The following is a 27,184-nucleotide window of genomic DNA, read 5'->3' as shown; positions in this document are numbered from 1 at the left end:
ATCAGTTTCTGTGTAGCACAAGAGGCCAAACTGTCTTATGCATTCCATAATGTGTTCAAAACAGCTGAGATCTCAAAAAAGAGATCCACCGCAGATGCATCCTCCTCTCACCTGTGTTCAATTTGGAGTTTTCCACAAAACAATCTAATAAATAAAAAGGCTAAAAATAATTTGTAGTACTTGTATGATATTCTACCAAAGGCCACACGGAAAACAATCCTGAAGGATTGAGAAATGAAGCTAAATGAAGCAAACCTGAATAGACATATTAGAATGGCCCAATGTGATGAGTTTGTGAAACTGTAAAAATGCTAAATTATATTTAGGGTTATGGTTTGGTTTAGTCTGTAAATAATTTGCTTTATTTGGGGGGAAAATAGTTATTTCAAATGTCTACTATAATAACAATTAAAAATGTAAATACAGCTGATAAGTGAGTGAGTTTGTGTGTGTGTGTGTGTGTGTGTGTGTGTGTGTGTGTGTGTGTGTGTGTGTGTGTGTGTGTGTTTCTGAGAGAGAGAGAAAGCTATCCATTCTCCACTCTCTCCCTCTCTCTGGTATGTTTGAACTGGCAGCTCATACACTTCCTGGTCCTGGTGTTTATTTTAGGCCAAAACTCGTGAATTGCTCAGTCTTTACTTCCAGAAAGGCATCATTCAGCACCATAGGGGCTCCGTTTGAATTTACAGAAAATAAAAAGGGCCTGAAAGGTACACAAGCTTATTTGTCCACCCACAATTTCTCTCCTCTGCCCTACTTACTGGTACTTTACCTAAACTAATTTCCATTATTATATATTTGTATATAAATATCCTTTCTATTTGTTCATTATTGCTAATTAACCGTTTAAAGATCCTATAAATGAACAAACCACAGTAAATAAGTTTTTTGTTTTTTTCATTGTCTTTAAGTATGAAAGTAAGTTTTAATTCCGAAAGTGAAAAACCACCTTTCATGGTGCATTTTTAAGTAATGTGTTTTTAACAATCTATGAGCTTTACTTTTCTATTTTTCACATCACAGCAGAGGATAAGTACATATCAGTGTGATGTGGTGAGATTTGAAGTGGATCAGACTTTGATTATAAATAAGATGGTCACATGGTTTATACATTTTGTGCTGCCATCTTTTGGTGTGCTTTGGAATGAGTGTGAAAATATTATTGTCATTGTTCTGCTGTGACAACAATTACAATGGATGACATGTTTATGCATTATCAGGCAGTTAAGTGGACATAATGAAACATATAATAATGCACTCTTTAGAATCCAGTTCCTATATTTAATCAGGGTTCCCATGATCATGGAAAACCTGGAAAAGTCAGGGAAATTATAGACATTTCTAATACAGTTTAAGATTTTATTAGTCAATGTAAAAGTTTCTAGTTATGCAGTTCTAAAATATTTAATTGGCTAGAAATTGCACTTCATGTGTGAAATCTCTAAAAAATTTTACAGAATTTAACATTCCTAATTTAGAAATCACAGGCGAAATGATTTCCAGTCATGGAAATTAATTTCTGACCTTGGATTAAGGATTAAGGCAATTTTTTGTTTATGATTTTACCTTTTTCAACTGTTTTATGACAGTTGTTTGCACTAACCCTCCACTCATTTGCCCACCCACTTTCCTCATCTTCATCCTGCTTCCTCCTCCTCCTCTTCTTTTTCCTGCCTTTTACTCTGCTTGCACTCCTCACAGAGGATCCAGGTAGCTGCATACAGGACGGCCAGCCTTATAGCGACAAGGAATTGTGGAAACCCGAGCCATGTCGCATTTGTGTTTGCGACACTGGCTCGGTTCTGTGTGAGGAGATCATCTGCGAGGAGTTGAGAGACTGTCCCAGACCGGAGATCCTGTTAGGGGAGTGCTGCCCAGTCTGCGCTGCTGACCAGCCCTCTTCCCCTGATCGTAATTTATTTATTTCAAATCTATAAATAAATTACATCTGTATTCGTGTTTGTTTGGTTGATTTGGGCTTTTGAAAAAAAGCACCGTAAAGGTGAAGTGTGTAATTCTGTACCGCTAGTGGCAGCGAATGGAATTGCAAAATGAAAGATTGATTTCAAACAAATTTCCCCCAAATCTCTTCCTGTCTCTCATTGGTCATAAGAAAGATAGTTCCGACCCAAACTCGAGCCAATGGTTGAGTTAGTTTTGCTGTCTGTGGCTGGTCAGGATGCACAAGCAAACAGAGCGATATTTTGAGAATGCCATGTTTTGAAAGTGTTTACACTTTTCAAGAAGTCAACTAACAGCAAATTTAAGCATGCTTACAGAATATATGACTCTGCACATTAAACTTGGATATGACGAAGAATTTTAACATCCAAAAATTACACACTTCAGCTTTAAATATGATCCTTGATATCTCCATCTTTACATCATGGAAATTATGGATGCTTTTTTTGTTGTTGTTAATGAACCCCAAAAAACCCAACAAACCGTTTTAAAAGGAATAAGACTAACACAAAGGAGGCACAGTGTTGCTTCATCTGGAATGGATATCAGTAGGCAGGCAGTAGTGTGATGGACACATATGGAAATAATTTAGAACAAACCTCACTTGAGCAGACATCGTATAGAGTTTCATCTGTGATTTAATGTAATGGAAGGGAAAGAGATTAAAATGCTTCACATTTTGAGTTGAGTATATTTCTCTTGTTTACTTATAAGTTAGCTTTTAGTCACAATGAACACAAACAAATAAACAATTTTGACATGCAAATTGGGGGAGGGAGTATTTCTCTTCCACATAATAGCAGACAGACCTGATTCAATCCTCTAAATGGGTAGTTGCCACATAATATTTTTTATAAAAATGTTAGGTTAATGTGTATTTAAATGTGTAAGGGTACATGTAAGTCTTAGTTCCATATCAACACCTTTTTACCTTCACTAGTTCATGTTCCTGTTGTGTGACAAATGAATATTCAAAAGTACAACATTTCCATGTTATCTCCCAATAAATATGAGCTAAAAAACGTATAACATATAATTATAAATAATTAGCTAAATACTGTTTAGTGTAGTTTTACATGGAGTATAGCATGTCATATCACAGGACATTGCCCTTCTTATGTCAACTACCCCTATATAGAAAGTGTACTTTTAATAACTGAAGTTTATGCCTCAGTTTCCATTCACTGACATCTGCTTTAAAGATGTTATTATGGTTAGCTACCATATCCAACAGTCAAATATAACTATAATAATAGTTGTTTAAACCAGTCACTATGTATCGCGTTGGTAGCAGGTTGTAGTTTGGCCTCAGCTAACATGTGTAAGATAAAGAGTTTACAATACTGTAGCCAACATCACCGGGACTCATTAACAATGAGTGCAGATCACTCTACAGTGGGTTTCTTGTCTTACCTGGTCTAAGTTGGTCTTCAAATGCCCAAAAACCCTCTAATACAAGCAAACCAGAACAGGCCGGAAGACCAGCAAGGGGGTGAATATATATTCACTATACTGCGTAAGTTTTAACATTGTTACTAGTGACATTTATCTATTACACTTTCCTAGATAGATGTCAGCTACTCACAGAAACAGAAAACTCTAGCTACTGGATTTGTTCTTCACAAGGATTTGTTATTTTACTTCAAACATTATCGAGAGTGCTGAATTTTATCTCACATAGACATGTTGATGTTTAGCATAAGTGTTGAGCAGCTGACATTTGAAGCCAGCACAAATATGTGCTGAAAGTGAATTACAGTGTGCCACCAATGTCTTACATGAGAGTGTGAGTTTAACATCTCTGAGCATTTCCTTTACACTGAAGCATTAATCGGATGTTACTTTATTCATCAATGTTACTCACAGTATACTTAGTATTTGCTTTCAACAGCTACTGTTTTTATATTAAGATTTCAGCTACTAGATTATGTAACTATACCAGTATAATCCACTTGCAGTTATTGAGGTGTCATGCTCACAAAAGTTAAGCAAATTTATTGTGTTTAACTAGTTAAATCCACACCGATTGTCCTGTCTGTTTGAAGCAGAAATGGGCATGAGTAGATACATGCACTGTAAAAATATTATGTCAGGTTGTCTTAAATGTGCTTCATGTGTTAACATGTAAATTAACTACTTTGATTCAAGTCAAAAACATGATTTAATATGACTGAATCTGAACCTGACTACTCTATACAACGTTTCAAGCTGCAATTGCCACGTGCCTAGGAGCCATTTCCTGAACTAACCCTTAAAATTAGCTTTATTTGTGTAAACTATTATTCCGGTTGATTCAGTGATGTTGAGTATTTTTGGCTGGAATTAAACCATTTAATTTAAATGCAACCACATGAAGCACATATTTTAGGTTAACAGTTTTTCAGTGGAGAATACAGGAGCAGGTGCCACTTTTAAGGGTCAGGTTAGGTCAGGCAGAAATATCTCACCCCAAAATGAACACCATGGCCTTGTATATATCACATTAAGAAATTCTGAAGAATGTTGATGCTACTCTTTTTTCCATATGATGAAAGTGAACGGTGACTGAGGCTAACATTCAGCTTAACCAATACTTTTGTGTTCCACGAAAGAAAGAAGTTGATATGGGCTTGGAACAACACTAGTGTGAGTAAATGATGGGAGAATTTTCCACTTTTGCTGAATTCTCCCACAACTGCACTTAAATAACATAAACATCTACTTTTATATGTAGAATCTCTGACAGTATGATTGAAGGTGAGTGTATTTGTTAAAAGTGTTATTTGTTGGTGCAAGTCTCAAAGTGTTAAGTCTGAAATGGCTTTTAATAAATGCAGTGGATATCTCCAGTTTCAGTCTGTGAGGGCTTCATCAATGCTCAGTTTGAGTATTTCAACATTTTAACCTGTAAAGTCATTCAGGCCTAAATTTGCTGAAGGCTGCCTTTATTTCATGCTTTTTTAACACTGTGTTTTTTTTCTTTATCCTTATGTGATCATCACAGGGTTGCCAGGTGCGAAGGTGAGACCGTGTTTATGTCTGTTTGAAGATATCACTGTGTTGGAAGCTGTGATTAAGTTTCATAATAACACTGTCTAGAAATATTGGGATTGGTCTGAGATGTTACGAAGTTCAAATCTCAAAACGTTTGGAATTACTAAGACATTGTAATATTTTAGAGTGAGTAAAAAATACAACTGGTAAATAAGAACGAATGTGCAAAATAACTTAAAGATTTCATGATAAATGATAAGTATTAGGGATAGATGAGTGTAAGTTTGAAGGGAGGAGCTGTTGTGAGAATGTTTTGATCATAAGGTCCACGAGAAATGGCCTCCAAGCCAATCACACCTGAATATTTTCATAATATATCAGATAAAACTTCACCTGAATATCTTAATAAAATGACTAGAATAAACTAGAATGCCTGAAAATCTGCACAACTGCACAAAAAGAACAAACCCTTTATTTCAAACAGAATTTTTTTTACAGAATTTTTGATACATTTAAATGAATATTCTGAGTTCAATAGAAGTTAAGCTCAATCGACAGCATTGGTGGCATAAAGTTGATTACCACAAACGTTTGTTTTGACTCAATATGCGTGTTGACATGATGTTAGTGTGATAAAATTGCTTACTAACCTTTTCTGTGTAAAGTTATATCTAATTTTACAACTTCATGCCATGACGACATAATGCCGAAACCCTAAAATGAGCGCGTTATCACAAAATAATCCATGTAAATGCTTTTAAAATTTATGCCTTTAAACCTTTCAAAGAATGGGCCCCATTCACTTCCATTATAAGTGCCACACTGACCTAAATTTTAATCAACATTAAAATGCCACAAAGGCTGTCGACTGAACATTATTTTGACTGAACCGGGAATGTTCCTTTAATGCAATCTTAATAAAAGAAAGCTGATGCCTTTTAAAACGCTAAAAGTTACATAGTGGTTCCAAACGTTCTAACTTCAGTGTAAATCATCTATAGTGTGTTGTGTGTGTACTGTAAACATCTTAGATGTTTTTTGCATGCTTATACTATCAAAAAGAAATTCAGGGTGGTACACTCTTAAAAATAAATGATATAATTAAAACCAAACATGGTTTTATAGTCTGATGTTATTGAAGAACCCTTAAGTTCCATAGAGAATTTTCTATTTTCTGTTTTTTTAGCATGGGTCGAATCTGAAATCTTTGTGTTTAATGAGAGCTAACATCACCATTCCTACATTTTTTTGACAGGGACAAAAAGGGGAACCAGGCGACATAACAGATGTAAGTTTTCCCATATGAATCACAATTTCAAATCTTGATCATTGACAAATGTGTCCAAGATATTCAGACAAAGTACATCTCTTTGTTAGCTGTCCACAGTTTTCATTATTACCGTGAAAATCATAATTCAGGTCGTTTCAATGCTGCAATTGTTTTCAAAGCGCATGGTAGAACTAGCTCTAGGTGATCCATCAACAGCTTCAGACTTTAAACAGTAATTATATCTGCCAGATTTGTGTTGATTCTGTGGATTTGTTTCCTGTTCCTCATGTTTGTTTAAAACAGTAAAATGTTTCACTGTAATTAACACTGATGCTCTGTTGATTTTTTTCACGCAGGTTGTAGGACCTCGCGGACCGGCTGGGCCGATGGTACAGATATTTCTGGAATTCTTTGAATTCTCTAAGCTTGCTTTTGCAGTGCAGCTCAGCTAGACATAAACATGCGCCATTAACTCACTCTCCTTTACAGGGCCCGCCGGGAGAACAGGGACCACGTGGAGAGAGAGGAGACAAGGGGGAGAAGGTACTTCCTGTCAAATTTCCTTTTGCACTTCTGGACTTTACGTTCTTAGGATTTTGATTATTACATTGTGTTTATTCACTTTCTTGAGACATAAATACATCAAAGAATGAAAGAAATAGCATACAAATACCAGGGCAATATACACAAACAAAAAGTTGAGTCGCTTTGCATTTACACACAAACAAAAATCTTGTGATGGGAGAAATTTGTTATTAAGCAAGACAGGATTAGGGTATTTATTTTGTTGAATCATTTTATGTGAGTCCAGACTCTTAAGAGATTTGTTGACCAGTCTTGATGCAACTTTACTTAGTTGTCATTTGCCTGCTAAATAAAACAGCTTTAACCAGCCTAAGATGGTTTGTTGGTTTTAGCTGGTCTCTGTACCTGGCAAAGCTGGTGTTAGGTTGGTTAAGCTGATCAGCAAAAAATAAATTAAAAAATGTGGCCAAAAACTTCCCAAAACCTGTAAACCAGACTAATCTGACTAGGCTGGGAGACCAGCCAAGACCAGCAAACAAGTTTTAGCAGTTTTCTTTAAAAAATAAAACATTTTATGGAGAAGCAGAGCATAAGGTAAATGGAGCTTTGCTAGGATGACATTCATTTTTATTCTTTTTTGTTTGTTTTTGTGTGTGTGTGCCTTTGATCATATACTTAAATATATGCAGTTAAGTGTCGACAAACGTTTCTAAACGTAGGCTACAGTCCTAAACATAGTATGACTCTTAAGAATTCACTTGGCTTGTTATTAAATGTAATTAACTCTGAATTAGATCTTAGTCTTAGTCAACACTCTTTGCTAGTTGAATATTTGTTTTATTTGAAATTTTTCAGTCTATTTTTCATTGATATGCGCATTTCAGCTGTATGTCAAATTTCCATCAAACTAAAATGAAAAAACCTTAAATAATCTAAATGATTATAAATTAAGCATAAATGTGAATTAGTTAAGTTTAATTAAATACTTCATGTTATGCTTAATTCATAATATGTATATTTAAATATTCAAAATAAACTGAAATATTGTTTGAGTGTACAGGTGGTTAAATCTATTTATTTTCTTCCACACTAGTTCACAGTAATTCTTCACACTTTTTATTCATCATGTGTTTCTTGTGTGTTTAGGGAAGTCCTGGCCCCCGTGGCAGAGATGGTGAGCCTGGTACCCCAGGAAACCCTGGACCCCCTGGTCCCCCGGGGCCAAACGGACCCCCTGGCCTTGGTGGAGTAAGTTTTTGAGGTGTCTTGATAGAGTCAGTGTCCATATGATCTTATCTTAAAGCGACAGTACTCATAGACTGAGGCACAATGACATATGAGATGGAAAGTACAGACTTAACAGTTTAAAAACACTATCAACTAACTGAGTTAAGCGTGATTGGAGTGATGAATTGTACAAGTCCACTTTTCAGAGACGCTGGTTAGCCAAAATGTAAATAAATATAAAAGCGTAGTAATCCTACAATGAAAGTAAATCATTAAGTAACAACAATAATGTGCATTATAGCTTAATCTGGGAAACTTTTGCATAAAAATGCAAAATTGTAATCTAGGCCTACAAAAAAGTGTTTATTATGTTTTAACTAGTTTTGAGAAAGGGACTTGGCTTTAGTTGAAGATCTTGCTGTGCATGCTCTAAAGTTAGGATGCATATTTAGAGAGCAAACAATACACTAGCAGAGAGTGACATATGGCTAGTTTTGGGAACCTGTTCTTTTTACTGAATTTGCACTTACCACTTATTAGTCAGAGCGGTTCCTGAATAAATCTTACTGATGTGCTAGTAATGACTTACATCATGAAATGTTACCATGGTTTGTAATCATTCAGTGGAGTTATTAGTGAATGAGACCCAATGAAACAGAATGCTAAAGGAAAGGGCTGGAAAGTAATGGAGAATACACAAACGTCACAGTGTTCAAAATAAGGGGATCTTCAGAATATGGTATTTACATGACACAAAATTCTGATTAATACAAGCACATGCCAGCTGTCTTATTCAGATTTATAGAAACTGGAATATTGGCTTTATTGGGTTATAGCAATCGGGGTAACTCGTCTGCATGATGTATACATAATCAGAATACTCTGAATAATACAGAAATAGTCTTGTTCACTTAAGCTCAATCAACAACAGACAAGAACTATTCATTTTCTTGAGTATGGGTTCTCAAACTGTGGTACACGGCACATTAATAGGTGGAAATTTGTTTCAAATTATTCAAAATATATGTGTAAGTTGTTCATTTAAAAAATGAATTGTTACGTAAACTGTACAGTTGTTTCACGAACCATATACACAGAAATTGTTCCATAAATGAGGCCCATAGCGCTTGCAACTGAAATTCATCAGTTAAATACACAAATTAAAATCTGTACTTGAGATCTCTGACTTTTGTAAGATGAGGTCTAGGATGAAGGTATTTGGAATGTGCATTTTGATCTGATGTGGTACTTGGTCTGAAGAGTTTGAGAACCACTCATCTCAACCGTATCATATTTGGCAGCCAATTGCAATGTTTTGACCATGTTGAATGATTTTGCTCTGTTTTAGAACTTTGCCTCTCAGATGGCTGGTGGATTTGATGATAAAGCTGGTGGAGCACAGATGGGTGTGATGCAAGGACCAATGGTGAGAGAGAGCTTACACCTGCATACAGTATTTGATCATTGACATGCAGGAAATGTGCTCAATGTGAGGTCTGCCGATCAGGAAATTCCCATGGGGTTAAAGGTTGGCACATTTTGGATTTTCCTAAAGTCTATAAAGTTGGAGCTGTGGTGCAGTGGTTCATGCATGTGCTCTAGACACGTTGAAGCCCCCCCCCCCATGATGATGTGTCCTATGTTTAAATGAAAAAGTTATTCAAAATGCCACCCAGATGTTCATTGGCCATGTAACAATGTACAGTCCCACCGCTAAGACAAATTCACAAAGTAAAATTAGGCTTTGAATAAATTGTAAATATAGTATCTTCATAATTCTATAAACGTCATATAAACAGTGATAATTGAACATAAAGCGTGCTGACAGCTCAATGTACATTCAGCAATTTTTGTACCAGCGTGCAGTTGTATTGACCAGTTAAAGCTAAAGCTAGTAACCAAATGGCAAATGATAAAATTGTGTTTTCAAACAGGCTTCCTGAACACTTCACCACTCCCACCCACCCACTGCTCTTCTGCTATTGGAAAGTTAAAAGTAGTCCCAAACCAAATTTACACCAATAGATTAATCAAACGTTGCCATTCATGGCCGCTTAAACAAGTCCAAGTGTTGCATCGAACTGGGCCTTTTTTACAGTTCCAGCACTCAATTATTTAACATGCAGTGTTTAATACTCTCTCAAAGTTTAAGTACCCCACTTCTACTGCATTCACTTGTAAAAATCTCATGAAACTCTAACACACATTCAGAGGTTGCTGATTTTCCAGTGGTTCTTGGTTAAAGCAAAAGTATTTAACTTTTTCAGTGTTAAAATACTTTATTCCATCCTGGCTGAATGTGCAAAGACAACTTATAAGTAAGTCATTCATAGATAAATTTTTTCGATAACTGTAAACACTGTGTCTCTGTGGTGCTAAAAAAATTCCTGTGTTTGTTTTGAGAGATCCGCTTAGGCCCCAACAACATTACTCAACCAAAGGCATCTGGGACTATCTGACTGTTTGAACATCTGCAGGCGAGGGGCATATGCAGGAAGCTGTTTTGAAAACATTGTTTATTTTTGAAATTCCGTTCGGTGACGCTAGTGTCGCAGAAATTACATTTAAGCTCCGTGACAACTCAACATTTTCATCGGCTGCTACTCAAAAGATGTGTTTGTAGCACATGGGACACAAATTTGGGTCAGCTGAGTTGTTTAAATAAAAGCCAAAAAACATTACAAATACTCCTATAATTCAAATCAGATCTGTCTAATATGGAGTAGTAAATCACTGCTATCAGAAGGATTATTAGTTATAGCCACAGTGGATTTTTAATGCAACTTCCAAAAAAAAATGTTTGTCTTTGAAAATGAATCATAAGATTTTGTTCATTTAAAATGCAGTGGCAGAAATTGTGCATTCATGTCTGAATTCGGTCAGTCCAATCGAGTAGCCCCTGCAAATCATTTGCTTTAAAATGAAAAGCATGTCATTTACTCACCCTCATGTTGCTCCAAACTCTTAAGAATTTTTTTCTCCATTATAACAAAATGTCAAAGCTGCTCTTTTCCATAGAACAGAAATGCATGATGATCACTGGCTTTCAAGTTGAGATGCAATTTTGATTGGTTAATTTAAAAAAAATATTAATGTGAGATTGGGATTTCAACCCAGGTCATGCTGCACATTAAGCCAAACCACTAAAACATCTTATACTTATTTACTGTACTTCTGCATTCTTAAAGGTGCATTCAGTAATTTTTTTCCTCATTTAAAAAGTTTTACTCCTGAAGAAATTAGTAGTATTTTTGAAGCATATGTATAAAATTATGATAACTCACATGAGATTCTAGTCATATCAGAAACCTTATAAAAGCTGTTTAAATCTACATGGAAAGGGTCCCCTCATAGAGGCTGCCATGTTGAGATCACATGAAAATTTCTTGCTTAATCTCAGTAACTGCCATGTTATTTTAAAATTTAACTCATGGATTAAATTAATCATGGCTGACTGTGAATATTGGATTTCTGCAATGGCATCTGTAACTGAAAACTATTGTGTTTAAATGATACTGCATCCACGCCTCTAGGTGTCAGTGTAAGTCCAAGGCAACATATTCCAAAAATTATTGAGTGCACATTTAAGTTGTCTTTTTCTTTCTTTGATCATGTGTGCACCTAGGGCACAAAGTGAGCCAGAACTGTCACTGATCCCCCCAAAAAAAAAAGTAATAGGTGCATGACGCCCTGACTATCAGTGTTGGGCAGTAATTAATTGTGGTGGATCTCCACCTTCCCTACGAAGGAGGAAGCGGGAGCCTGGTGAACAGTTCACAGAAGACATTAATTAGAGACAGTTTCACTTGGACACAACATAAAACTACTTTTCAGCACAGCCTCACTGCCACACAAACAGTTCCGTGTGTCGCTCACAATGTTGGCCTTCCCTGGCACACGTTCGTTGGCTGCATGCATCTCTCTCTCTCGCTCTCTCTCTCTCTCTCCCTCTCTCCCTAACTGACGTCTCCGGCTTCTCTTTATCCCTCTCCTGGCTGATTGAGGTAATTAGCGCCAGGCGTCCATCCTTACAGCCCGGCCACACCCTCCTCATCACTTACCCCCCATTGCCCGATTTAGTCCGGGGTCCATCCAGCCTGACTTACCCCCCCCCCCCATTTCTGGAGAGGAGATGTTCCCCTTCCGGTCCCGCTGCCGGATGGTCTTCCCCGCATCCTGGGAACATGAGCAGGATGAGGGGAAACGGCAGATCAGTGTAGCAGATCTCTGCTTTCCCTACGAAGGAGGAAGCTGGAGCCGGGTGAACAGTTCATGGAAGACTTTAATTAGACAGCATTTCACTTGGACATAACATAAAACTGCTTTTCAGCACGCACTCTCCGACCCATACATACATACACACACACACACACACACACAGCTCTGTGTGTCGCTCACACAGTTGGCCTTCCCGGCCCAACGCAGAATGCACATGTTCGTGCATGCATCTCGCTCTCTCTCTCTCTCTCTCTCTCTCTCTCTCTCTCCCTAACTGTTAAACTGCTCCTCTTTATCCCTGTCCCGGCTGATTGGGGTAATTCAGCACCAGGCGTCCATTCTTATGGCCCTGCCATACCCTCCTCGACACACTATATAAAAGTAGTTATGCTAATAACTTAATTACAGTTTTTAATTTGTGTGAATGTAGTTCAGCTGTTTTCAAAACAAAGTAGCTTTGACTGTAACTGTCTACTATTTCTAACAGTGTAGCATGACAAAATGCTACATCAATGTCTGTATTTGCCCACGCAGCTTTGAATTGATGGAATCTTCATACACGCACTCCTTAGTGTCTGCTCTCTCTCGCTCATTTGAAGTGTTGGGAGCTAAGATTATTTTTTAATTGCTTTATTGAGTCCCTGCACAGACACCTTGGCACCATTTTCATGTTCTTTTTAAAGCAAAATACTGTTTAAGATAATTTCTGCTGTGCAACACTATGTTTTTGACCCAGTTATGTAAATGGTTTATTTGTTTTGTGATGAATCTGCTCAAGTTTAATGAATCTGCTCAAGTTTAATGATGTCCCCCTAACTGGGATCTTGCCACTCCCTCTTGTATATCTTCAATGTAAGAGGATATTCTTTCATAGTAGTCTAACTGTAGTTGAACTTTGAATTATGAGTAGCTTGAAGTTTAGCAAGCGTCAAGAACTCTGCTGTCTACATTCATTACATGTTTGAAAAAGGGTGATTATTTACTGTAGCAATTTATGATCCTGCAGTGGATTAAATTCTGTCAGAAGGTGCACCTCCTGTTGAGCTCCTGTATCATGTTATTGCTGAAAAAGTCTGGGAATTTTAATTGCCTGTAAGTCAAAAGAGTTCAAAGTGATTTGCCCCATTTGAAGGAGTGAGCGTGTGGAATTCTCTAAACGTTTATGCTTCATTGATTCTCACTGAAGTCCTTAGGGTGAAGCTGGGTAACAATTCTCAAGAAGAACATGACGACTTCCTACAAATGAAATTCCCTATAGATTTAAACTGTACATTTCGGATCATACCATTATGATACCACATTTTACTCAATGTGCTGAATTGTATTCTGATATCACTGTACAGCGATTCATTGATTTCTGTTTGTATGTTTCTTTTTCTCTCTTCAGGGTCCAATGGGCCCACGAGGATCACCAGGCCCAAGCGGAGCTCCTGTGAGTTTATTTCTCTGATACAAACATCAGATGAGTGTACAGTAATGAAAGAGTAGTACACTACTGTGAATTTGTTTTATCTTTTAAAAGGTTAAACTAAAGTAGCATGTGTAACTTGATATTTTGATTCCCTAAGATAAACACACACACACACACACACACACATGTTAGCACTTGTCACTTTCATCTTCTTGTTAAGCTGTAGGGCTTTTTCCTAAAACAATTTTTACCTTCATGTTGACTGACAATTTAGCTAATTCTTTCCTCTACAATATCTCCACTAGTGAAAACAATGCTGATATTTTGCTCTTTTTTATTATTATTATTCAGTGCAGTTTTTATTTAATAAAGTTTAAGTCATTTTTATTATTATTATTATTTATTATAGTATCAACATAAACATTTGGTGAAAAAAAAAGTACATGAATTTCAGAATGTCTCAGTAGGCTAACGTTTGCTGTGTTGACAGGATGCACTAAAACTGGCATTAGCTCAAGCTGTTTATCCAAGATTCATAATGTTTATTTGTTTTAAATTTCCCAAAACCTAAAACTTTCTGTTTATATCCATGTTTAAATGACATTTTGAATCCCAGATTTTCAATGTGGACTTTTGATCCACACTGTTTTTATGTTTCTGTATTTTTTATTTTTGTTTTCATAATAGAATTGAATCCTTTTAAATCAAATTACATTTGCTTGTAAATACATATTTGGTTTCAAGGGTATATAAACAAGCATTAACCAATTTATTTTGTTTAAAGTACAGTTATAAGTATATATATTTAAAGTAAATGCACACACTCATCCTGTGTTTCATTGAAAAGCACTGAGCAGCCTAATAATACTTCTCTCTCTGTGCACACTGATCATATAAATATTTATTCTGGCATTAGTTTGGACAGTCTTTAATGTAACTTTGATGTCTCTATATGCTGCAGGGACCACAAGGTTTTCAAGGAAACCCTGGAGAAGCTGGAGAGCCTGGAGGATCCGTATGTATTCAAAACTCCTCAAACATTCAACCACAGAGACATTACATGATATATGCTTCAAACCTTCAAACACATCACAGAACATCACATCCAACTTCAAACACCTCAGTACTGACTTTAGCAGTCAACAATAGCAACATCACCTGATACAAACCTCCAAGACATTACAGAACACTACATTCACATCAAACACCTTGAACCTTTAACTACAACAACATGTTGTATCTATAGACCCTATAGACACACATAAGACACCAATGTATATGGGTATTTTTGTTCTGAAGGATTTTGTGAAATTTTGCCTATCCTTTATAGCAGGGGTCTCAAATACAAATATATATATAAAACAGTAACAGATATATACTGTAAAAAGTAATTAAGTGTAATTTATATATTTTTTAAAAACTGGTGTGAATATGTAACTAATTACATTTAAGTCTGATTTACCTCATGTGCACATAATAATATTTTGTTTGATAGCCTCCAAAACATTTTAGTCCTCCTACTTTGCCCAGATAAACTTCCCTGAAGATTACATTTTTATTAAAATCTCTCCTTTGGCTGACATGAATAGAGACGAAAGGGCTGACATTTGTTCTTTTCATTGTGTTTCTGACTTTTTTGCCATTAACACACAAGTGCCAGCTTTAGAAAAATAATGATTCAAGTGGTTGTGTTGGATGTTGCTATGGTAGAGTATGGCTAATATCTTATGAAAAGATATATTGCTGTTTCTCTGTTAACTAATCAGGTGAAGGCCTCATTTCTAATTAAACAAATAAATCAAAGATTATTAGCTAGACATTGGATGAGCAAGTTATGCAATCTAAAGAGCATTAGGTAATTATAAGCTGGTAATATACACTAATGACATGGTGCAGAAGTTTGGATGGTGATGATTACGTTCTGCTTAATTGAGTAATGAGCTTGGTGGTAGCGACATCTTCCACTGATTGTGCTTGGCCACGTTGCAGTGTGAAAGGAGCTGGATTCCGTTTCAACAGCCATGAGCACAAAGCATGGAGGAATGCTGATCCCCTGGAGCACCGGGAGGGTCATTGCAATCTGGAACACAGAGATGAAGCCCTTTTTTCGGCGCATAAGTCCCTTTGATCACCAGAGCTTAAAGCACTGTATCTGTATATGTCTCTCTCGTATGGGGACTACGAACTTGGCGTTGCTATTGTCTCATGGAGTGAAACTTGGTACTTTGTCGATCTGTTATTATCTCTGGATGGGAGACTCTGAACCTTGGATGTTTCTGTTAGTGTTTCTCACCACTAAGGCTGGAGATTCAGATTTGGAGATGGATCCGTGGCCTTATTTCCTGCCTTATAGGAGGTGTTTGGAAGCTGTCTGAGCAGCTTTATCTGAGGGCTGCTTCACGTTTGTTTGTGTTGGACCAGCACGAAATATGGCAACTTTTATTCACCATGTGAGTTAGAAAGGAGCCCTGCCATAAACTGGGACCCTGGAATCTTGTCCAATGCTCACTACACTAATCACCTGATACAAACATCCAAAACATCACAGAACTTCACATCAAACACCTAGAACCTTCAACCACAACACCAAGTAATTTGTATTTTTGTAGTGCTTTTCACAATACATACCGATTAAAAGAAGGTTTACAGAAAATTATGCTTTAATGTCTGTAATGTCTTAAATGTCTTAGAATCCTCAGTAGCCGCTTGTCCACTATTGGGCCAGAGCGATCCAGGTCTATCAACTGACCAGACGGGCCAATAGCCTCAGATCTCAAGCCGCAAAACCAAAACCAAAAAGGCCATTGGCTGTTGTCCCCGAGAAAGCCCAGAAGAGACACAATGAAGCCCCGCACATGACAGTGAGAATGCAACTGGCCCTGGCACTCACTAGCACACCCTCATTTGGCCCGATAGTAGAAACGTGTCAGTTTCATAGAAAAACGCAATTGAAAATCATGGCTAAAATTATTTGCCAGAGAGCAAGCCAAAGGCGACTGTGGTAAGGAACCCAAAACTCCATAAAATGTTAGTTAATGTTGAGAAAAAAAACCTTGGGAGAAATCAGGATCAGCTGGGGGAGCGTTTGTCTATACACCATAAATATAATGCCAATATCAGTTAGCTATATGTAATAAAAGCAGGGCTGGGAGGGTTACTTTTAAAATGTATTCCACTACAGATTACCAAATACATGCTGTAAAATGTAATTTTTTATGTAATCCATTAGATTACTCAAGGTCAGTAACATATTCTAAATACTTTGTATTTCTTCTTCAGCACTGGTAGATTTTTTTCACTTGTTTTGACTATAAAAACTCATTACAGTAAGATAAAATACACATGTTAAAAATACATGAAAAACCTAAATATCTTATCCAGTGTTGTTTCTAAAGCAAGATAAATAAAATTGATCTTGTTTTAAGGATTTGTATATATTTTTAATAGAAAACAATACAAACATTATTATGAAGAATATGATTTTTGGCCTAATATCAAAGGTCTTACTAGAGAATAGAAATTATGATCCAACGTGATTTTCTTGATATTAAACATGATCGTGCCTGGTAACGTGCATGTAAAATGGCTAGAAAAAGCATTTTGGCTTAGTATAAAGCTGACAATTTACACAAGGTTTATTTCTATTTCTTCAGCTTCAAACTAACTTCTCTGTCTGCTCGTATGAATGTAACACATCATAAGAAAGTGTTTCACCGATGTTCAAATGCACTTTGGATCGCATCATTTATATGTATAAATCTTTCCATCAGAAAGGACTATATATTAAATGAAACATATGACAATAAAATGCAAAGTAATCTCTTCAGTATCCATACAATGCAAGTGAATGGTGATCAGACCTTTGAAGCTCCAAAATTCACGTAAAGGCCACATAAAAGTAATCCATAACACTCCAGTGGTTTAATCCATATCATACAGTATAACAAGGATTATTATAGGGGTCTAGAGTGATCAGGGGGCGTTTTTGAACTGCTGGACAGCACAGTAATCGGCCCGGGATAACAACAAACCAGTGCACACAGAGAATGTAAAAATGAAAATAAATAGGCACCACATGTGACTTTCAGATGTGAAAGTGAAAGTGGAGATTTACAGTAAAAAAGACTTAAATATTGATCTGTTTCTCACCCACAATTATCATATTGTTTTTAAAGATATGGATTTAATGACTGGAGTCTTATGGATTACTTTTATGCTGCTTTTATCTGCTTTTTGGACCTTTGGATTTCTGGACACTAAATATCTTCATTTGTGTTTAGCAGAAGAAAATATTAATACACATATGGGATTGCATGGTGGTGAGTAAATGATGAGATAATTAACATTTTTGGGTAAACTATCCCTTTAACCTGTACTGCACCTCCCTATGCGTATATTTACGCAGTCTGCATATGGCACCAACTCTGAAAGAGGGCACCATATTACCCTGGGGGGCACCAGAAACTCCACCAGCTGCCCTTACTTTCACATTATACGTTATTCAAGGACTCGATAGCAGTTGCGGAACACAGACAATCGCCTTGTGCTCAGACTTTCACACCATGCCTCGCTACCTATTTTTTGGTAATTAGTTCAAACTATAGGAGTGGTGGTGGTGTAGTGGTCTAAAGCACATAACTGGTAATCTGTTAATCAGAAGGTTGCTGGTTCGATCCCCACAGCCACCACCATTGTGTCCTTGAGCAAGGCACTTAACTCCAGGTTGCTCCAGGGGGATTGTCCCTGTAAGAAGGGCTCTGTAAGTCGCTTTGGATAAAAGCGTCAGCCAAATGCATAAATGTAAATGTAAATGTAGTTGCTCAAGTTGGTAGTTTCTTATTGACAACACTTTTTGGCTGTGTAGTAAATACGTTGACAGGCTAAATATAAATGTATTCTTGTTCATATTATGCATCAGGGCCATTTGGAGGGCCGTGTACATCTTTAGCTTGACAAGATCTCACCAATTAGAACAGAAATTGAAAATTTCTGCAAATGTACAGTATCTATAATTTTTTATGTGTTTATGTGAAATGTGTTTTAGAACACTGAAATGCAGTTTTGAATTTAAAATGTGTAAAAGAGAAACACTATTTGCCAAAATTGCAATTAAACACGCAATCATAATATCTATCAAAAAACCTCTAAAATCATATTTTTGTCCAGATTACACAGCCCAGGGGGCTTGAGGGGCCTGAGCATGTGGCTCAGTTCGAGCTCTAAGTTCCCCAACTTCCAGACTAATTAAATGAAGTTAGTTAGGGTAAATCATCAAGGAGTGTAGAAGGGATGGTGGAGGGATGCCAGAAAAATCATCACGGGAGTGAGTTAAGCTCCCAAACTTTTGTTTAGAATTGTGTTTTCATGATGAATTAGTTGAAATGATAGTAAGAGATACTCTTGCAGGAGCACTCCTGCAGTGGTGTAGTTGAGCCAATATATAAGGTGTTTCTATCAGAAAGACTCGTAGACTTGGTGAAGTTGTCATGACATTTATTTGATGAAATGCTATTTATTGAACCACAGAATATATTCTGGCAGTACGATGAGATTTATACTCGAACTGTAAGATCCTGCCAGAGATAGGAGGCAGGTGGCCGGGAGCCTACCCCGTGCATGACGGGACTTGACAGGTGGCGGTCGGGAGTCGGAGATTGCTGTTTTGGCACACTGAAAGAGCAAAGAGGTAGATTGAAATCAGGCTTTTAAAGCAGTGGCTGATGTATGATTGACTAAGGGCTAACTAGATAATGGCATGATGATATACACTCACCTAAAGGATTATTAGGAACACCTGTTCAATTTCTCATTAATGCAATTATCTAATCAACCAATCACATGGCAGTTGCTTCAATGCATTTAGGGGTGTGGTCCTGGTCAAGACAATCTCCTGAACTCCAAACTGAATGTCAGAATGGGAAAGAAAGGTGATTTAAGCAATTTTGAGCGTGGCATGGTTGTTGGTGCCAGACGGGCCGGTCTGAGTATTTCACAATCTGCTCAGTTACTGGGATTTTCACGTACAACCATTTCTAGGGTTTACAAAGAATGGTGTGAAAAGGAAAAACATCCAGTATGCGGCAGTCCTGTGGGCTGAAAATGCCTTGTTGATGCTAGAGGTCAGAGGAGAATGGGCCGACTGATTCAAGCTGATAGAAGAGCAACTTTGCCTGAAATAACCACTCGTTACAACCAAGGTATGCAGCAAAGCATTTGTGAAGCCACAACACGCACAACCTTGAGGCGGATGGGCTACAACAGCAGAAGACCCCTCCGGGTACCACTCATCTCCACTACAAATAGGAAAAAGATGCTACAATTTGCAAGAGCTCACCAAAATTGGACAGTTGAAGACTGGAAAAATGTTGCCTGGTCTGATGAGTCTCGATTTCTGTTGAGACATTCAGATGGTAGAGTCAGAATTTGGCGTAAAAAGAATGAGAACATGGATCCATCATGCCTTGTTACCACTGTGCAGGCTGGTGGTGGTGGTGTAATGGTGTGGGGGATGTTTTCTTGGCACACTTTAGGCCCCTTAGTGCCAATTGGGCATCGTTTAAATGCCATGGCCTACCTGAGCATTGTTTCTGACCATGTCCATCCCTTTATGGCCACCATGTACCCATCCTCTGATGGCTACTTCCAGCAGGATAATGCACCATGTCACAAAGCTCGAATCATTTCAAATTGGTTTCTTGAACATGACAATGAGTTCACTGTACTAAAATGGCCCCAACAGTCACCAGATCTCAACCCAATAGAGCATCTTTGGGATGTGGTGGAACAGGAGCTTCGTGCCCTGGATGTGCATCCCAAAAATCTCCATCAACTGCAAGATGCTATCCTATCAATATAGGCCAACATTTCTAAAGAATGCTTTCAGCACCTTGTTGAATCAATGCCACGTAGAATTAAGGCAGTTCTGAAGGCGAAAGGGGGTCAAACACAGTATTAGTATGGTGTTCCTAATAATCCTTTAAGTGAGTGTACAGCTGCAAGTCTCCCACCAGAAATACACTTATGCTTACATTTCTGTGAAAGTACTGATGTGTCAGTGGATTAGATTAAGATAATAGTAAAAGGTGCACTTATGGGAGCACTGCTGTGGCAGAGAAGTAGTTGAACCTATATTAAAGGTGATCCTGTGGGAGCATGGTGGTAGAGTAAAAGGGGCCTCCTGCGGGAGGCAGGATTAAAGTGCTGCCATGATTTGTTTGTCAGTAGATGAAAATGATTAATACTTACTTTCTCTATAATTTAACAGGCACATAGTTCCAAAGTCTGACGAGAATCACATTTTCAATGCGTATAAATGAGCATGTCACTGTCATAGAAATATGCCTGGCATTCATCAAGGATGCAGTTAATGCACAAAATAAAGTAATTTTCAATTCTTCTAATTGATTGCTTACTTCCCATTCGCACTACCGACTTCTTATGAATGTACTGTCTTTGTTTATATCACTGGAGCTTGTAGGAATGGAATATATAGTAGGATGCAGATGGTAGAATAACTGGAGAAAAACTTCAGAATTAAATTGCACTTCACCCAGCCCATTTGCGTGTTGCATGCGTGATTTTGCCTAGCCCATTTGCACCTAGACTTAGCAAATGCTTGCACGAAAATATAAAAACGTCAAAGCCATTTCCACTGACTTTTAAGCACTCTTAAAATAGGGATGGTAAAATGCGGCGGGGGACTTCTGGGAATCGACATTACACGTTACTGGTGCACTGCAACTTGGTACAGCCATTAAGAACTCTTTCAAAATAGATAATCAAATAATGAAAAAAGCAGTGTTTTACAAATGTTAAAACCCACCGATCAATATCACATATTGATTTTAGTGTCAATTCATGGATATTTTAAATAGCCATGTTTCAGTTTACACCCTGTATAGCTCAACAGAACAGGGCATCCCTCCATTGTGGGGCAACACGTCAAACGTTTTTAGTGGCGACAGCATCGTTGATTTTAAAAGGAGGGAGTTTCTTTTGACACACTACACTGCTCATGTCCTGTGTAGACAGAGTTTTTTAGGGTTACCAACTGTCCTGTATAATACAGAATCATCACGTATGTAACAGAGCAGACTTACATTCCGTATTAAATCCAGTAATTTATTTTCTATGCATTCCTGGTCAGAGATATGGCTGTCAAATGAAAATATTAACATTTGTAGAATTCAAGAAAAAAATGCCCACATTTTGGATGTGTGCCAAGCACTGATGATGACTTCAGATTGAACGCATTCTTGCATTTAAAAAGGCTAGACACAGGGCAACAAATACAGTTGAACAGAAGGCAGGTGTCTCAAGATGCTTTTTGAAGTTCTTTTTAATCAGACACAGCATCTAAAAAAACAGCACTCCTTCACGAGATGCTGAATAAACAAATCGAAACACAGACGTTCATCTAGCGTGCTTTGACATAGAAACAAATGGATGGTCTTTGGTGTGAACAGCCCCTTACACTAGGTGGAGGTCTTTGGTCGTTACATCTTCCTCTTTTTAAGCATTTCTCAGATTAAGCAATGAGTTTTTTAAGCGCTTTGTCAGGAAAGGATTTCAACTTGGAAATGTGATCCTCACGTTCAGTTCTATTCTGTTGTGTTCTGTCTGTTTGAACAGCCCCTGGCCTGTACTCATTGTCTGAGCCACTTCACCACCAAGTTAAGCTGAATTTCACTGCTATCTGGGAATATTGTTACCCTACATACAACTGTAATAAATTGATATTATGATGCTTGAGTCTGGGGTGGTATACTGTGGCGTCAGAGCAATTGTAACACCATGTGAACTGTCTATTGAAGCGTTTCCCCCCTTCATTTTACTTTTTAATTTTCATTTGAGAATATGGACTGACTAAAACTTTTGATTTATTTATTTTATGCACATTAGTTAAAAATGGTATGCTCTTTTTTTAACAGCCAGAATGTTCTAATATAGCACAGTGCTGTATGGTTTATGTATTCAGTATGCCCTCTTGTGGACTCAACATCAATTTAAAAATCAGCTGACTTTAAAATTGTAATTTAATTGTAATTTTTTAAATATTTAAGGTAAAAATTTGAATTTAGTTTATTTGCCCAATGACAGCCCCAGTCAGAGAAGCGTTACTCGCAATTTGATTGGATTACGGTTGATAGCAGTTTATGCACTGTGTAGTCCATCTTAAGACCAAGATGATGCAAGGCGCTGATGATGCAAAATTATTAGTCAAAGAGTGTCATAACAAGCTATGGTGGCTATTGATAATGGCATCTCTATGGCAACGGTTTCTTGATCTACAACATGATCCTTCACATCATAGATGTGTCAGATTGTCGTCATTAGCTGTCTGGAAAGTGTTAGATTTCATATTTGGAAACATCCAAGTGTCACACGTGGGGTAAACAGACCCAGAGCGCACATACATAGACTGCGCACAAAAGGGCGCTCAACGCACATTTTTTTTTGGAGTGATGGAATAAGAAGCCATAGTGATCCGAGTTTTATCATTATGCACTTAGTAGATACAATTTTTTTATATTTTTATTTATTTTTTTATATTTTTACATTTCATGGATTTAAATGATTGTAAAATCTGTGCAAAGTCAAATATGCGGATCACGGATGGTCCACTGTGGCAACACCTAACGGGAGCAGCCGAAAGAAGAAGATGATAGTTTTCAGTTATTCTGTTTTATTGATCAAGAAAACTTGCTTGGAGATGTTTTTGGGCATTTTGATAAATAAAAGACCACCATGGTTCCAAATGCTTTATTTTTGGATTGATTTGCACTATAAACAAATTATTTTTTTTCCAAGTATAATTTACATATTGGAGAACTGACTTTCCATACTTACTATGTAAAAGATATTATGTCAAACATGAATAATAACTGGCCAGTCATTGTTGCTTGAAGGAATTTTTCCCTTGTCACGCAGTACAGCCACCAGTGATCGCGTACTGTGTTTTTACAGATTGTTGGAGGATGTGCAAAGGCACCATTAAATCGCATTGTTTTGGAGTGGAGACTAGGAGTATGTTGGGTTTCAGTTGGACTGATTTCCGAACTGACTTAAAAAGGGTGTGACTTTTATCTTGGGTAATGATCTAGCAGGGTGTCCGGTCTTGCCATGTCCCGTTGTGAATGATTCTCAGAAAGGTGACCTGACCTAACTTTTTTCACAGGTCTTTCTGGCATGTGTTGTCACTTGATCCAAAGTTAAAATCCTGCAGGAAGAACAAGATATTAGCCTTAGATGATGCATTGCAAAACGTAGTTTCTCTTTGAGGATAGAAAAGAGACAATTTGCCTTTCTAAAGCACCTTTTACCTGAATAATGTAAACTAGTTGATGTATATATAGAAATAAACAAAATAACAACTGATTACAAAACAGAGGACAGGCACCTCTCTGGTCCCCTTCTTTAATCAACAGGCACCAGATGCTGATTTTATAAGTGAAGATTTATTGATGAAGATAACTTCTGCAAAATGAGGTGGTCAGGAAGAATAACACAATTTTACACAGATTGTTGTGCCACACACACTACGAAAAGTGCTAAACCTGGTGGAGCATGGGTGGGCATTTCAAAGACCTTGGAACATCTTGCTCATCACATTTATTGGCCTGGCTTATTGATGGATGTTGCAGAGTTTTGTAAATCTTGCCATGTTTGTCAGTTTGTAGGGAAGCCTAACCAAATGCTGCCCAAGATACGATTACTCCCTATTCCCGTGGTTGGACCGCCTTTTAGTTAAGTCATTTTGGATTGTGTTGGTCCACCACCCAAGACCAAAATTGGTTACCAATACTTGCTTAACATTATGTGCACAGCCACTCAGAGTCTGTTTCTCTGAGGCGGATTACTGCAACTAAGTTTGTAAAAAAGTTTTTCTCTAGATCTGGCTTTTCTCAGGTGGCTCAAAATGATCAGGGTTCAAAACTGTCTAAAGTTTTCCAGCAGGTATTAAATATCAATGTTCTAGCTCATATCACCCGGAGAGTCAAAGTGCTCTGGAGAGGAATTACCAAACTCTAATGACTCTGCTAAGGACCTACTGTCAGGAAATTGTAGGTAGGACCCAAGATGCAGGATGGCGATGAAAGGTGTTTTTTTTTAAAAAAACGAAACCAACGAAATACAAACAAAACTACAAAAAATTAATCACCCAAGACAAGAAAATAAGCTAAGAACAAACCGACTAGAAAAACTGGACAAAAAAAGGAAATCTCTCAAAGGAGGGACCAAAATAACAGTGAGAGAAAAATAAACCGACAGGGCAAACTTGACAAGAAGCAACAGGACTAAACTGGAGACTTAACAAAACAAAACGATTGGACAAGGAAGACAAGACAAAGGAGAGAATGTAAGGGGAAGGAAGGATTGAATCCAGGTGCTGCCCATAAACACAAGCAGTGCTAATCAGCAGCACCTGGGGAAACATGAGGGAGAGAAGAAAACACTAGCACATGGAACAACCGAAGAGCTGGGTGGAGGAAACTGTCCTGACCCTTCCACAACAAGAATAAAACCAGATCAAAATGGCAGGATCATGACAGCTTTAGTCTGGAGCTACAGTTTCCAAACTGACTGCACCTCACCAGGGGGGCACCAGAGCATGTGAGGGGAGGTGCTGAGAATGATGATAAATTCAATAAAATTAAATCAAAAGATAAATAAATACAATAAAAATTTATTAGGCAGATAAATGAAAATAAATTGCTTAATAGATCATAGCTCTATGGCAGATATCTATCGAGAGCACATGTATTTACCTTTTACGTGAGCATGATTGTCTCTGCTCGAATGCATCTCCCTGCTCTCACTGAGAGAGTGCATGTGCATGTTCAAAACGTGTCCTGTGTACTCGCAAATCTATCTATTATAATGACAAATAGCTCTGCCTCTTTTCAATCATACAAATGTTCTGCCTCTATAGATGTAGTATATCGAGGCAGAAACAAAACGGGAGTTGGACAAATCAATAGGAGGTACGGCACAATTACATGGCAAAATGTTTGCAGATCCATGCTGTACATAATTTAATGGTAATTTTAATGGCTTTGCAATGTAAACATCAAAGAATGTACATACATTAATATGATACCATACACATTAGTATAGGCATAAAATGAAACTCTTAATTTTATTCAATATGTAATGGGAGTCTCAGCTCTGTCTCTCAGTCATTTGGACATAGATATCCTGTGATAGTAAACTTAAATAGATATTAATAATTATACAAAATATAACCCCCCCCCCCCCATATAAATATTTTTTGCAATTTTGGCATTTTTTTGTGTGACTATTTATAAGATATATATTGAGGAATACTAATGAGGTTTGTGCACAATTCCATAAAATAGATGAGGTACAGGGGGTGGAATGAGGTTCTGAGTCTCTAAAGACCAGATGTATGTGTTTATGGGTTAAAGGGCTCTGGGTGAAATCAATTAATTGCTTATTCACCCTATGATAAAATCAAGTGAACAAAATGAAAAAAATAAAAACAAATATTAAGCACCAGGAATGACTGGAAACACACTTAATCATTTTGAGGGATAACTGGGTGCCATCCATTTATGGTATTGGGGGGCAAACAGGGGCAAAAGCATGCATAACTGGCAAATAGTGGGTCTGTGGACAGAGAAAAATGGGTTAAGTGGACATTAAAGTGGCTCTGTGGTCTATAATGGTACTATATTTATAATGGTACATGTCAAAGCAACCACAGTACAGGTCGTAACAGTGGAAAGTAATATAAGAAAGACAGAATGAATAATAAAGAATGAATAAGAATTCTGCTCAATTACAAAAAACATATTAGATTGTTTTACTGATCATACAATAAACATAGTGACATAGAGAAGAAACATATCTAAAATGATAATGCAATGGGGAGTGTGTGAAGCCAGTGTGACTAAAGTATAAACTTTATGAATGAAGTTTTGCACTTTGACCCCAAGTTCAAATCAGATGGCCCCTTGCAGTCTTTGTATATTTTGTGGGTCTAATAAATCTGAGCTTGTCAAGAGTCAATTGACTAAGATACTATATCATATATATGTTCCACTTTTTAAAAATGTCTATGTTAATGTTTAAAACCTTTCGAGTGAGATATACGATGTTCAGTCAAAATATAAGTGCTGGAATTACTGGACCTCAGTGCTGCCTTTGAAACTGTCGACCACAACATACTTCTAGACAGATTGGAAATCTGGCTAGGACTCTCTGGGATTGTCCTCAGATGGTTCAGGTCATGTTTAGAAGGGAGAGGTTACTATGTGAACATACACATCTATGAATCTAAGTTGACATCCATGTAGTGTGGAGTCCCACAAGGCTCAATTCTTGCTATGTTCCTGTTCAACATGTATATACTCCACCTAGGTAAAATTATTAAAAATGACCAAATTGCTTAACATAGCAGAAACCCAGATCTACCCTGCCCTATCACCAAATGACTACAGCCCCATAGAATCTCTGGGACTGTTCAATGAAGAAATAAACAGTTGATTAATTGTTTCTGGCAAGATGAAATTCTCAAAGTGAACGCATACCTTTACTCCAGGGGTTTAAAGACAAACAGTCAAGGAATCTTGGTG

The 27,184-nt window shown here is 37.3% G+C and overlaps 1 protein-coding gene across 2 annotated transcripts in view; it reads left to right on the top strand.

The window, feature by feature from the left end:
• Nucleotides 1-27,184, top strand: part of col2a1b (collagen, type II, alpha 1b) — an 89,349-nt gene that overhangs the window by 1,801 nt on the left and 60,364 nt on the right. Inside the window, exons 2-10 of one of the 2 annotated variants that reach the window (XM_052101270.1) lie at nucleotides 1,702-1,911; nucleotides 4,946-4,962; nucleotides 6,191-6,223; nucleotides 6,562-6,594; nucleotides 6,695-6,748; nucleotides 7,877-7,978; nucleotides 9,306-9,383; nucleotides 13,563-13,607; nucleotides 14,548-14,601. In XM_052101270.1, coding sequence (XP_051957230.1) covers nucleotides 1,702-1,911; nucleotides 4,946-4,962; nucleotides 6,191-6,223; nucleotides 6,562-6,594; nucleotides 6,695-6,748; nucleotides 7,877-7,978; nucleotides 9,306-9,383; nucleotides 13,563-13,607; nucleotides 14,548-14,601 — 626 coding nt within the window. The remainder of the gene's footprint in view (nucleotides 1-1,701; nucleotides 1,912-4,945; nucleotides 4,963-6,190; nucleotides 6,224-6,561; nucleotides 6,595-6,694; nucleotides 6,749-7,876; nucleotides 7,979-9,305; nucleotides 9,384-13,562; nucleotides 13,608-14,547; nucleotides 14,602-27,184) is intronic. The other variant, XM_052101271.1, reaches the window with a different exon arrangement.

This window comes from Xyrauchen texanus, chromosome 32 (assembly GCF_025860055.1).
Source record: "Xyrauchen texanus isolate HMW12.3.18 chromosome 32, RBS_HiC_50CHRs, whole genome shotgun sequence".
In the NCBI taxonomy this organism is placed as follows: domain Eukaryota; kingdom Metazoa; phylum Chordata; class Actinopteri; order Cypriniformes; family Catostomidae; genus Xyrauchen; species Xyrauchen texanus.
This window is presented reverse-complemented; position numbering and strand designations above follow the sequence as displayed.